The sequence below is a fragment of the Acanthaster planci genome, linkage group LG17, assembly GCF_054643075.1.
Source record: "Acanthaster planci isolate LZ-2023a linkage group LG17, COTS_SCS, whole genome shotgun sequence".
Taxonomy (NCBI): Eukaryota; Metazoa; Echinodermata; class Asteroidea; order Valvatida; family Acanthasteridae; genus Acanthaster; species Acanthaster planci.
The window spans coordinates 3,024,673-3,038,896 of NC_141793.1; the positions used below are offsets into that span (position 1 = coordinate 3,024,673).

A 14,224-nucleotide genomic window follows, 5' to 3' on the forward strand; every position below is an offset into this window, starting at 1 on the left:
TTATCAAATACGACAACGTTTTTCCTGCATTTAAATATTTGTAAGTTTACAAATTTTTTTTTGATTATTTAATTGATAATATGTATTTATTTCTGTGGACAAATTATTTATTTAACAATCATTATTCGGTGTCAACTTTAACCTCAAATTTCCGCCATTTTCAAACTGTTGAGACAGTCGGAATTTTGTACGTTTGCATTCTTGTTTGTCTGCCATAGATGTATGCAGGTAAAATACTCAGAGTTCATAATTAATTGGGTAAAATTGTAACGTATAAAATAAAACTTTGCATGCAGGGGTTTTTGATTAAGAAGACAGAGGCAAACCAAAGCAACTTAACCCTCCTAATGCTGAAGTCACTCTTTCAATTCAAGTCTTTGGGTCACTTGCTTGGTAAACATCTCAAAGAAGCACAGCTAGCTAGCTGTGTCGTGTTGTGCACTGCACCAACATGCAAGAGAGTGATCTTGGGCACTTGTGCATATTTGTGCTGTAAAGCCAAAGAAGGGTTAATGATATCTATCCATAGGCATGATAGGCCTAACCAACCAACCGTACTTCATGTCATCATCTAGCCCCACTATTGTGGCACGGACTCTCACTCCCGATCCATCCTTAGCCATGTCAAGACATCCTGCTGCCAAAGTTTTGGAAGAGCCCATTGCTACATGTAGTATCTTATCGCTCGGTCCATTTATTACATATGTCTTGACATGGACATGATGGAACAGCCGACGAGACGATGAGGGGTCAAGTGACGTATTGTTCAACGATCTTTTTTAAAGATGGTGACTGAGAGATGGAGCCCGTTAGATTGAATGGATAAAGGCGAAAAGACTGGAAAATACCTGAATAACGTGAGGGAAATCATTCAATAAATGGTTTTTAGAAAACGGAAAGCTCAAGGATCATGTTCGTGTGCAAAAAAAATTGCGCCCACGATGATAAGTGGGTGCGCCAAAAATGTTCAGTACGCCGACACGAAATTGCGTATACGGATGTGTGGCTAAGGATGGATCAGGAGTGAGAGTCCATGCCACAGTAGTGGGGCTAAGCCTAGGCCTAAACCTTATCGCAAATAGGCCTAGGCCCCACTGCATGGGTGATTTTGCACAGTGGTAGAATAACTAGAAAGGCATTGTGGGAAGGAAAAAAGGGCAAATGCCTTTCTACCATTGTGCAAAATCACCCATGCAGTATTTGCGATAGGCTTATATTAACATCGAGTGGTCCATGAGACCATGGAGCTAGCCTATAGCTCCATGATGAGACAATTTCATTATGGTCATGTTGTGGTGGACTCTGCCACAGTGCCAGTGCCACACAAGTGACAAGACAAGAGAGGGCGGGATTCAAGGGTTACGGAAACTTCAAATGCTCACAGACAAAATCTAAACTGAAGCCTACTCCTACTTTCATTTCATAAAAGTAAAAGTGAAGCCTGTCATGCCTGTTTATTTGTCATGTTTTTGGTGTTCAGTCCTTCGGCCTGAGGTACACTTGCCTTCAGCCATTGCCACACGGCAGTCATGCACGGCAGTGCTCTCAATTTTTGATGCATTTAAACCATATGCATATCATTTCATGACCATGTGCATGTTAATACGTCCCTTGTAACGTCTATGACGGTATAGTCACCGGGCCCCTTATTTCACCACTTACTGTGAAAACCAATTTGACTTAACAGTAGGTGGCGAAATGAGGGACCTCGTGACTATGCAGTCGTGGAAAGAGTTTGCTACAAAACTGCTGTCTAGTGCTTGGTTCAGTCGTAAACAGTATGGAAAGAATTCCTGATTGGACCATCACAACCTTCAAAGTTGGAAGTTTTTCTTCTGTCCCTTATCCCCAGCACTAACTCCCTCAGCATGATGGCGGTAACAGCAAACCACGGCTGTCCTGGCATAGGCGAGCCCTCCGAACTGGACAAGTTAACCAATAACCTCCTGCAGGTCCAGGACACCTTCCTCAACCACTGGACGGGGGACCGGCTGCAGGAGTCCCTCCAGGAACACTGGCAAGAGCACCAGCTGGCCGTCCAGCAAGGCAGAGGTTGCTGTTATTTTCACGATTTTATTTTAGACATCAGAGAGCTTGCACGGTTGACCCTCACTGAGGGCGGGGCCAGAGTCGAAAAACTAGGGGTCCGCATTTGCCTTGAAGTGAAAAACAGGGCGTCTATGTCACAAAGATGTCTAGACACGTTTGGCTCGAAAATTTGGTGGGTCTTTGTTCCTCTGTGATCTGCATGAGTAGATCCTTTGTACTTTGTTGTTGAATTCGAAATAAAAAGATTCACCCGAAGATGCTCTACAGAAAGCCTCCCTTCAGTTAACACGGATACTGGATAAGTCCTTAGAGGGTTTGTTTGGGGGGTGGGGCAAGGAGAAGGGAGTTGTAGCTTTGCCTATCTACTCCGCTTTCATTTCGTCACATGAGCCAGATTTTTCCCTGAAGAATTTTCTGAATGGGTGCAGATTATTTTCCTGATTCCACCCCCCCCCTCTCATCAAATTTCTAATAACTGCCTCATTGGAGAAATCACTTTTTAGGGGGCTGCAAATTTAGTTTGATCTTTCCTTGAAGCAGTGGAGAACTAGGCTTCAAAAGAAGACAGGTACTCATCTGAAAATACATAAAGTCTGACTAGTTAACCTACAAATTCCTATAAGATCTGAAAGTTTTCATTTTGGGTATACTTACGGCAAGTGATAAAAGGAGCCACACGTGCCCAGGAAGAGATCGATCTTTCAAGCTAAGTGGTGTCACCGCAAACAACTTTCCGTAGTATAAGTTCCTATCTTGCCCCAACTGCATATATTGTTATTTCAACCTACCGCAGCAGTGGATGTGAAAACTGTTGCCTTGAAGAAAAAACTGAACAGCACTTGAGTTTGGTTCCGTCATTTTTTCCCCCCTTTGCAGACAAAATTGCATCACTTCAAAAGGAACTGAAGGATTTGGAGCAACAAGAGCTGAGCAATAAACAAGGTGAGTGGATGGAAGCGTTAGGAATACTGCAAACAATCTCTCCCTGCTGGGATAGTACGTTGCAGGGGCGTGGTGGTTAGCGGACAAGGAGCGGGCCTCCCGGGTAAAGGTAGTCATGTCTACGTAGCCGTTCGATCTAGCCTTAAGCAGGGTTACCGCAGCCTGGAAATGTCATGAAAAACTCAACTACAACACTGGTTACAGTACACTGCCTCCCCCCCCCAAAGAAAAATGTGCCACTGGATATCTGCTCTGCTCGAGACTTGCTTGTAACTGTGGCAGTGTCTGAAAAGTTTGGAGCAGGAACTTGTGTTCTGTTTTAATCGCAGTTGACGAGAGCCGTTCACTCCTAGAGAACTGCAACACATCCTTTTGCCCCAAGCTCAATTTAGAGGGTAAATTGCCAAGCGATTACTCATGGTCAGTCAGTCGGTCCTTTTCGCATGAATTGAAAAATAAAAGCTTGCTCCCGCAGATAACAGAGATAAAAGAAAAATGGGCTGACTTGTGGGAACTTTGAGGGTCCCCACACCAATTTTGGGTCCCAAAAAGAACTATGGGAAACTCATGTAGTCGAAGCCCCACAAACTCAGTGATGTTTGGATCAAACTCCGCCTTTGACACTCGTCAATTCTCCCAGTGGAAGAGGTCAACAGGAGGAGACTGCAGGAGCTACGAGAGCAGATCGAAGAGTCGTCGGCCAGATGCCAAGAACTGCTCTTCGAGAAGGAGCAGAAGGAGAAGGAACTGCAGGCCGAGACGGCAAAGTACAACCAGCAGAGAGATTGTAAGACTGTGTACAGATACTGGAATTTGTTTTTTACTAGGGCTGTGGCTATCTGCCATTAGCCTGCTGTTGTAGTAAGCCAAAGCCCATAACCAAGAGTACCTGACTTTTGATGAATGAGACAGTGAAAATCCTATGAGAGATAAAACAGTCCTAGTTTTCAAGTTTTGTATTGCATGCTACTTTGATTGCTATGCATGCGCTTTAACCTCTTTCACGGATGTGGTTTCTCAGGATTTTCCTTGATTTCAGGAATTTTGACGCAAGGCTTCAGGATTTTTATTTTTAGAAGTTTCATCGTTCGGGTTTTGCTACTTTCTGCAGTTTGCCAAAATTACTTTTGCCCTGTGAGTAAGCAGACTCACTTCAAACCTTTTAAGTTCAAAGTGGTCCTTCAAACATTATGGACTTAACAACATCATTATGTTAAGGTTATAACAGAAACCTTCAACTGTTCTTTTTGAGATGGATTCCAGCGAAGCCTTCACTTCAGACATGTTTCAGTTGATAGTGGAGCTGTCTATCACAGTTAATACGGGCGATTCACAGTAGTGCACCTCCAAGAGTTTGCAACGCGTTTCCCGATCACAAGGCGCGCAATCTGTTGACCCTTTCCAAACGCGCATTGGGTCGACAGATTTCACGCACTGTGATTGGTCAACACATTGCAAACTCTTGCAGGCGCACTATTGTGAAACCAACCGTATTAACACTTACATGTAACAGCACCCTTCACATGCAAAAAACCGAAGCAGTTTGCTGAGTATTACTTTTCCAAGTGCAGTGAAACCAATGAACAGGTCACTCTGTAAGTTGAAAACCGTAAATATTTTCAAAGGGCTTTGAAAGATGAGTCACAATGGTAAATTACAATTTCACTTTTTAGATATAGTTAATACAATCTATTGTGTAAAAAAACGAAATAAAGATTGCTGCTGACATCAAAAGCACGCGTTGAAGTTCTCTTTCATGTCAGGGAAACTGAAAACAAAACTTTTAAGGTCAAAGGTCAACTTCCTGTTGTACTTTCATGCACGCAGTGGTAGAGGCTCAAGAGAAGGCCACCCAAGCCCGACTGCGAGAACTGAATAAGGCAGGGGGACTGTACCGTGACAGGCTGGGTCTGCAGTTCAAGAACATCGGTGGTAGGTTCCTCAGCCTTTTACAAAGATCTTTTTCTGGTGCGCATCAAGTAACTCTCCCCTCACATTACAGCCCTTAACCTAAATTCCCTTGAGGTTTTGTTTTTTTCACCGAGCAGATTCCAAATGTTACATGTGAGTGTATTTCAGCAGGGTGCTTGGAGGAAGCACTTGAAGGTTGACTGGAGGAAAATGAGAGATTTGGTACTTCAGAAACTTTTTTGTTATATGTAATTCAGCTGGGTCAGTAACCCTTTCTCGATCAGTGATTTTTCTTAGGTGTTGTTCCACCACAAATGCGTAAGATATTTGAAATGCCACAAATGGGCCATCAATGATCTGAAATAATCCAAGAAATAGATGCAACGTGAACGCTGTAAGAGTAGTTTTTAAGTTGCATTTATTTCTTGGATTATTGCACGTGCACCACAAAACTCAGTCCAAATCACCAGAATTAGGTTCTCCCTACGTTTATGATAAAAACCGTAGTCTAACAATTTTCTATCAATCCCTTGTCTAGGCGGACAGCTGCAGTTTGCCTTCACCCAGCTCGACCAAAAAGACCACAACAGAGTGTTCCTCTTCACGATCAAGATCGAGAACAATAAATACAATCGTAAGCAACCTACGCAAGGAGACCACGTCATCCTTAAAACAACAAAACTTACACAAGCATTCCTTGAACCCCTGGCCTGCTTGTGGGAACTGTAGGGAATGTGTCCGAGATTGGGCATGCGACAGCAATTGGGCACAAGCCCGCCAAAAAGAAGGCTGTTGGGTCTAGACAAGGTGCATTCATTTTGAGCAGTTAGTCAAACTTCCAATTTATTGTAAACCTCACAGACTTCTGTTCAGTCGAACTTAGCGAGCCTTTTTCTTTTTATCCAGTTGTGAAACCACAGTCCCCCGTTAACACTCGAGGAACATGGCTTGGCATTAGCACAAAACTAAAGATTTTTACCCCAGCCAAATAGCGCCCTCTTCTGTGTCTGCCATAACTCAAATAGGCTAATCCTACGTCTCGACTGTTTCCTCGCAGTCACTGGCCTCACCACACACTCCCGTTGTTGCTTGCCGTTTTTTCTTTCATAGTGACAGACTGCAACCCGACTATCGAGGGCCTGGACGAAATGGTGGAAGAGCTGAACAAATCCAACGACTTGATGAAGTTTGTCATCACGACCAGGAGAAAGTTTAAAGGGCTCCTCTGAACCATTCAAGAATTTTTAAAGATGTAATTATGTCATTCCATCCTGTACAGGTATAGTGTAGATACATGTCCACTTCCTTTTCGTTTAAATATCGGGCCGAAGTCAACACAAAATTAAACGGTATCTTTTTTTGGATGATAGGAAAGAATACATAGGCTTTTAGTTCATATACGTGTATGTAGCTGCTTTGGGAGGTTTTTGGAGTGTTTCCCTTTTTAATAAACGTGACCAGCAGATCAAGAATATTAAACAGAAATCTTAAATGTTTTTATCAATTAAATGTAAAATCCATGAAACAGTCGATAGATTTTAAACACCATGAAATGCATATCCCCTCGCATCTTTCTTCTTTCAGTTTTACAGGCAACAAATGAAAACTGAAACTATTATTCCTCATATTATTTCCTTGTAATATTTGTGTTACAAAATGTGCAGTGTGTGTTTTTGTAGAATAAAAAAACATGTATTCCCGAATGCTACCAGAGTTTTGTACGAATAAGTTATTTGAATGTTTGAACATTTGCAAAGGTGAGTTCTTAAAATGTCGAATAGAGCAGCATTAGACTGGGTGGGAACAAGCTTTGAGTGAGGAGAGGGGAATGCTAGACTGAAGTTGAGCCTGGAGCAACACCAGGCCGACGGAGGTAGAGCATGCTTAGAATGAGGCTTGGGGGCAATGTAAGTCCGGGGCGGATTACGCTTTGAATGAGGGCTAACTATAGGGGTGCAGCAAAGGCACAGAATACGGTGGCCCACAACTGTCAAGGCGCTTTTGCTTTTTCCGTGGCGCTTTTGCCGTGACAGTTGTGGGCCATCTTACACAGAACGAGTGGAGCAACCTTTGAAATATAGATGGCTTCATCATATTTCTAGATATCAACTCTCTTTTCCCTACGAATATTAAGTTGGTTATACCACATCTTACTCCAAATTACTAGCCGGAACACAATATCAGTGAACTTCCACGCAGGATGCCCATGCTTTTCGTAAAGGGCGCCCTCTCCCGAACAGATCACTTTACTGGATAACATTGCTGTTTTATTTCGAGGGAACGAATCCACACCTTCTCGCTCAGCCATCACTTACTGATTTCTTGCCTTCAGTATATTTTTATTTTGGTATTAAAAGTGGACGGTTCTTCATAAAAATCTTGACGGATTGTACTCACTTGAAATTCGTGTCGAATCGGCCAGTAGATCCTGAATACACTTTGGAAAAGAAAGTTTGGAGAACTTGAAACCAATATAAAAACTTGGTTTTGCCAGTCGGTGTTTGTTCTACAATTGGTGTTCTGTTTCTTTTATTTTTAATAGTGAGCGCTTTTTTTCTCTCTGTAATTCCCGTGGATTGCCTAACCGCTTCTCAGTGATGACTAATTTTACGTGGGCAAAAGAGTTTTCAAAGTCGATTGTTTCACCACAAAAGACTTCGTGAATGAAACCAAAAGTTTACAATGGCTAATAGCGGTTAATTTATGGCACAAACCACCAATTAGTTATGACTAAGGCATCATAAGCCATCGATTACAGACCAGACGGGTGACCGGAAGTATTTAATGGTTGGTTGTTGATCATCATACTGATGGATGGGAGCCATGTGCGTGAGCGAACTGCACGTTAATTGCAACTTGTCAAGTCCAATTTTAGGGCAGTTTTCTTTCTTTTGGCAGTGGTGCACCTTTGAGTTGCACTTCAACTTGGTGCGGAACTAACTTGCTCTGTAATGAATTTGATTTGGATCAGATCAGATATTAGATTGGACTATAGATTAGATTAAATTGCATTTTAATTCAATTGTTTTCTAGCTCTGTAGTTCATCTAACCCTTCATAATTTAACAGTTTACCTGTCATAAGAATTACTTAAACGTGGTGGTGAATTTAATTTGGTACCGTTGTATGTGACTTTTTTTCACCGCAAAAATGTCGGCTCGTAAAAAAATGCGTCTCACGTATGGTCGACAAAGTCTTTCGTCACTTGGAAAGCCGTCCTGTCAGCCTGTCAAGTTTCCAATAAAAATCCTCTTCTTTCGTGTTTTTTATGAAGAGTTTTATCTGGCGGGCTAACGCTGAGCAAAAGCCTCAAGATTTCTACCCAAGATTTCTATTTCTTGCGCACTTTGCCCAGTTTTATTACCCCCGTGGGCAGCCTCGTCTAACGTGCAGTTGAAATCAAAACCACAGCGTCATGTAAAACGTGTACGACATATGAATCCACGGTACACACCCACTACACGTCTGTCAATATGTGTATGCCACTCTAGACAATTTTTTTCATTCATGAAGTTGGCAACGCCGCGACGGGAAGTAAGGTACAACGCGCAGGATTTTTGTTTGTAAAAAATTTAAGTTTTCGACCGCAAACTATGGCTTCTGAGGAAGACAGGCATTCGGGGGACAACATGTGAGTATTTTCTACAAGCTTTTTAGGTGAAAGATTCTGTAAATATAATTTCACTCAAAAAAAGCAGTATTCTGAAAGTGACAGAAAGTCGCCTGTGCTCTGGCGGTCAACGTAATGTGCACTGTTGCATTAGCGAACTCAACTGTCAACACTGCACGTTGTAGGCCGTAGGCCTGTATTATTTCCACAAAATTTAGGTCTTCAATTTCAAACATTTCCAAGGTTCAGGAATTTGGGAGAGAAAATAGCCTAAGTCGATGTTTCCTGCTTGAGTTTGAGGACTGCTGCAGTGTAATTTACGGATGGACAACACCAATCTGCTAATAATATGTTCCCTCTTACAACATGTACAGTGATACATTGTAACAGCGGTCAGAAAGTGATAGGCCTAGGGCCTAAGCCTACGTTGTATGTCCTAAAAAGTGAAATAGGCCTACATAGAACTCTTTTCATGTTTTCTTTACAAGGATGTGTGTTAGGGTAAGCCGCTGCAAACCTTTGTGAAGAATGTTTTTGATTCCATTACATGCAATTGTGAGGATTTCTGTTTTGAATTTGCAAACTGTTGTACATGTACATGTAGGCATTCACACAGTGGTCTGCCAACTGATTAACAGGGTTACATTTTGCCGTCTTTTGGATAGCAAACATTTAAAGAACTAATATTTCTTTTCATTTATTTTTCTTGAAAAGAATGTTTTTAGATTTCATGTCAGTACATGTACTTTTCATTGTTTTGTTCATTTACACGGAATGGTAATATGGTGTCGCTGATAAAATGAGACAAACCAAAAGAATGAAACATCAAACATTATGCAAAAAAGCCAAAAAATGATTCTCTGTGTTATTGAAGCAGTCATCCTGTCCGCTGCCTTTTGTTGTGAAAGTGAAAGGAAGCGAACAACATTTGAGCCTGTTAGATCTCTGAAGGGAAATTTCGAGGAAAATGCTGATCAATGCTTTTGAATTCCCTGCTTCCCTGTTTGTTGTTTTACATCAGCTAATCTTTCATCCTGTCAACACTACATCTGTTATTTAATAAGAGCTATAGGTATGTGATGCGGCCTACACCTTGGCCACTTGGTAACAACACCTTACCAGGAATAGTGTGGGACATGCCTGACTGGGTTGACGTTGATAGTCGGAGCTAAATTGCCATATGTTGAAGGAATGTCTCAAAGATCTTTTGTCGCTTGCAGTTCATAAGAGTTCAAGGAATGCTGCTCTGACATACTTTTGCTAAATTTGTCGCAGTGGGTTAATTTTGGTAATCACGAAAGAAGATGTTGACGTCTTTGGATATTCTTCACAGTCGATGTCTTTGGATATTCTTCACACTCATAGTTTGTTCAGTCCCAGTTCATTTTTATTCATGTACATACATGTTGTACTCCTGTGCACAGAACCTTGTTTAGTAAGATCAATATGTATACCGTACTTACATTGGTATTACCGTACGTGTTGTGAGAAGGAACTGTGTTAGGTTCAATTTTGAAATAAGCAAGTTCTGATGAGAGGCACGCACAGCTTGGAAAAGATTAAAAAGAATCTTACAAAAAGTGTATTCCTTACCTCAAAATGGCTTTTTCCAATCTCAAATTACACACTGCTGCAGTGTATCAGAGTGTGTACTGTAGACATTGTAAATAGGCACTTCTGAGTGTTGTACTGCTGGTAGGCCCAATAATATATTGTACATTGTAGTAACTCTTTTGAAATGGTAAATGAGGCCATACTGGGCCTGATCTTTCTATGTACATACATGTACATGTGCAATATGTAAAAGTCATATTTTTGTCAGCCAGTGGCTGGTTAAACTATGGCTGGCTGTCAGTACAAAAGTGATGCTTGTCAAATTGTAAAAAATTTCCAGTGCAGCTGTCAATACTGAATAATGTCTCCCCTTGAAATTATTGGGGCAAATGTACATTCAGAAGTACGGTAAGATCTGAGAAAACCAAGGATTTTCTGCAAATTTTGGCTGCCCGTACCAATAGTACTTATTCTGTGGACAGTATGTACACGCATGTATACATACATGTACAGTCCCCTTTGCACTGCACCGTACCACAACTCTCCACACTTATTTTTGCCCAATTTTTAAATGGTTTCCAACTGTGGGAACAATTCATCCACAGGGCCCTGAGGCACAGATGTTGGAGTGATTTTGTTTCTACCCACATGTGGGTTTCCTTCATTTGTGGCTTCCTCTTTGTTAACGTTTGTGTACCCCACCTCCGTTATGGGACTGAAGGACCTTCCTGTCAATGGATACCAGAATCTTAGCCACGTACCGGATAAAGGAAGGCCTACCTACTTGTACATGTACCCCGATACCATACATGTACATGTACATAAGAAATGGTTTCTAAGTGTATTATTCCGGATCAATGGGCATGTATATATTTTCCATTAGGTGCAGTTTGTACTTTTCGTTTTAACCCTAACAGTCCCAAATCCTCCAATTTCAATACGATTTTACATACAGGGTTAAAGTTAGTACATGTATGTCCCTGTCCTTTCAGAGTGGACTTATCTTTTTGTCTTCAATTGTGTGGGATTAGCCTTGTATCACAGAGCTACATTAGCATGATTTATTTCAAGCAAAGGTTTGATAATGAAGGTACATGTACATTGTACATGCTAATTTCTCGGAATTTCTGATACACAGTTCTTGATTTCATATTCAGCGGAGTGCTCAACATCTTACTTACAGTGCTCCGTTATGTACTGGTAGTGGCAGAAGCAAAGTACTAGATTGAATTTATGGTTGATAAATAACATGATCAAATAGTAGTGAAGGGATTATATTAGCAGTGAAGGGATTGCATGTACATGCACACGCTTAATTAATACGAGCAAGCATACAGTGTGTGTACTGACAACATGGACACACTGAAAATTGATGTAAGATATCAAATCTTAGATTTGTTACAGTGAGGATTCCGCTGAACCGTTGTGTAAACTCTGGGCCCGTGGTTCTCCTTTGCAGTACATCTACATGTACATTGAAAAGTGTGTACACATATTTTTCTCATACTCGTAGCATGATGAGATTCTGGAACAGTGGAAGTGTAAATCCCCTAGACTATGCCATGCAGTGTTTACATGTTCTGTCAGTGTTACTGTCTGACGAGTCGTTTTTCAGTCTCTTTTCAACTTTGTGCAGTTTGTGTACTATGTACACGTATGCACTGGTACCAGCTTTAATTCATTACTTTGAGCAGACCATTCGGCCTACAGTATTATCAGACCTTCCCTCTTTTGCAACTGAATAAACCCCACACAATAGCCACCACATTCCAGGGTTGGGCCAAAAGCTCCATGGCTAGTCAACGAAGATCAGTTGGAACCCAGTCAACTCGTTGCCAGAACAGTTGCAGGTGATTCTGCAATAGGAGGTCACAGTAAATAAATAATAACTGACTGCACAATAAACAAGGCCATGGTCGCTTTGTCGGTGGTAAGGAGGTTGTCAAAAGTGCTGGTTCAAAAGTGTGACTGTTGAGTGAAGATGCAAAGGCATTCATGACTCTAACACTGAATTAGTTTCAACGTGCATGTATTGCAAGATTTGACCTACTTAATGTCTTTCAAATGAACATGAGCAGTTTTAATGGAAAGAATGGGAATCGTGCTTTAATTTGGTTGTATTGCAAATCAAGGGCTTTTTCCAAGCTGTAGTGGGAAACCTGGCTTAATTTAACCCTAACAGTCCCAAATCCTCCGATTTCAACACGATTTTACATACACCCTAGGGGGTTAGGGTTTTAAGTGAGTGCTAAAGTACAGGGCAAATGGTATGATATTGTACACATTATGTACCAGTATGTACTGTACTGTACCAGTTTGTGGATGCACGTCAGCATTGTACATGTACATGCTTTTAAAGCAGTCTAAAGAAATACTTTTAGTCCATGAACCCTATATGCACAGTTAAGTACTCAGATTTTTCAAATCACGCTATCACAAATGGCCAAACTTATAATCTGTACATAGTGTCAGACCAGTGTAATGCACAGAAAGAAATTTCTCTTTAAATGTTTGAATTCGTGCCATTTTCAGCACTGATATTATTTCCTCTCCAGGAATTCCTAACTCCCAACCACATGTACGCCAAAGGAAATTAGAGAGACCCTGGCAATGTTGACATAGTCACTTCACTCGCTCATAATTGATCCCTGGCTGTAATTACTTGCTGACGGTCATTGAATGTAATTACACATAATTTCATTGGACTGGGTGAACGAGCATTCTCTCCCGCAAACTACAGTCCAGAATTCTCATCTTTAATTAGTACACTGGGCTGACTACACAGCTGATTGCGCATTCCTGCATTCGGTGCTTTCAAAGGGAACATTTTTCTCAATGTCATTTTGAGCTTAAAGTGGGGTGTAATGCTAATCTCAGTCTTTTTCAAATCTAGCTGAACAATATACATGTATTGGAAAAGGATTGTTCACTTTTTTACAAGATGTTGGCAGCACTAACAAATCTGTAAGTGACAGTACAGCCAGTTACATGTACATCAGCTTGCTACATTTAACTACCGGCACCCCCCCCCATGTGGATGTGTTCATCGTACGCACATGTAGTATGTACATTTTTTTTTTAATTAAGTATCCATCCCATCCCTTGATACTGGGGGCATTTCAAGACAGAAGAAAAAAGAAGATTTGTAACAGGTGCGGTGATACATGTAAGAAAGTCTTGGACTTAGAAGTGTTGTATTAGTATGCATACGTTGAATAAACATAGATAAATTTACATGCACGGGTACTTGGGAAAATTTCAAATATATGTTTATATATACCGGTACATGTAGCTAGACATCAAATGTTGCAGGTGCTGTTTTCCTGTACAGGGGTACAGTTCTTTAATTTTCACTTCATTTCGAGTTTTAATTAAGGATGCCAGGGAGTCTGCCAGAGGACTAGAGTTGCAGCTCCTTTAGGCTTCGAGTCTTGACCAGAGAGAAGAAACCTGCAAATTATAATCTGGCCGTTAGGAAAGCTTGCATGTAAGATGAAACACAGGCACAAGCCTCTGTCTGGCAGATTTGTCTGCGTTCTGTCCACATGTATATTGTACATGTGCAGGGTTGCTGAGCTTAATCAGAATGCTTCAGGATGAACTGGCAGATTTAAACCTTGCGCAGAATCTGAAGTTAGTATCGTACTGTAGTAAGGGCAGGGGGTCAGACTGTACATGTACATGTATATCAAGGGACAGGTGAATGTGGAACATACAGGTGACTGTCATTTGTATGTACATGTACATGAAGTGTACATGTAGGAACACATTGCAGAGCTGGTGGGCATATAACATATTGGTACGTGTACATGCACTGTACCTGTACGTACATGTACGTGTACATTTACATACATTGTACATATACTACATGTACATGTATGTTAGTTTGAAGGTTGCAGTGTCCATCATCTGACATACCACATCACTATGAATAAAACAGGACATGAGGGGATCATCGTGGATCACAGTATCCATTCATGATTAGGTTCTGATGGAATTTTTATGTACCGGTATACATAATTTAGCTGCTTGTACATGTACATCATGCAATTCCTACTTCATTAAGACTTTTTCTCGAGACCAAACTTCACTTTTGCTCACAGACATTTGCCGAGTGTCATCACCTATCTGTTCATTAAACATTTAAAAGCTTACAGTG

General features: G+C 41.1%; 2 protein-coding genes across 2 annotated transcripts in view; both read left to right on the forward strand.

Moving 5' to 3' along the window:
* Positions 1–131: 131 nt before the first annotated feature.
* Positions 132–6,610, forward strand: LOC110982542 (kinetochore protein Spc25-like). The gene is made up of 7 exons (XM_087148283.1): positions 132–228; positions 1,853–2,052; positions 2,926–2,991; positions 3,632–3,778; positions 4,819–4,923; positions 5,441–5,536; positions 6,013–6,610. Exons 2-7 carry the CDS (start codon positions 1,869–1,871, stop codon positions 6,129–6,131), a joined length of 717 nt encoding a protein of 238 aa, XP_087004409.1. The 5' UTR covers positions 132–228; positions 1,853–1,868; the 3' UTR covers positions 6,132–6,610.
* A 1,771-nt stretch (positions 6,611–8,381) lies between these two features.
* LOC110982553 (ras-associated and pleckstrin homology domains-containing protein 1-like) overlaps positions 8,382–14,224 on the forward strand; it is a 52,064-nt gene continuing 46,221 nt past the window's right edge. Inside the window, exon 1 of the mRNA XM_022241034.2 lies at positions 8,382–8,532. Within this exon, the coding sequence (XP_022096726.2) occupies positions 8,495–8,532 (38 nt within the window). The 5' untranslated portion in view covers positions 8,382–8,494. The remainder of the gene's footprint in view (positions 8,533–14,224) is intronic.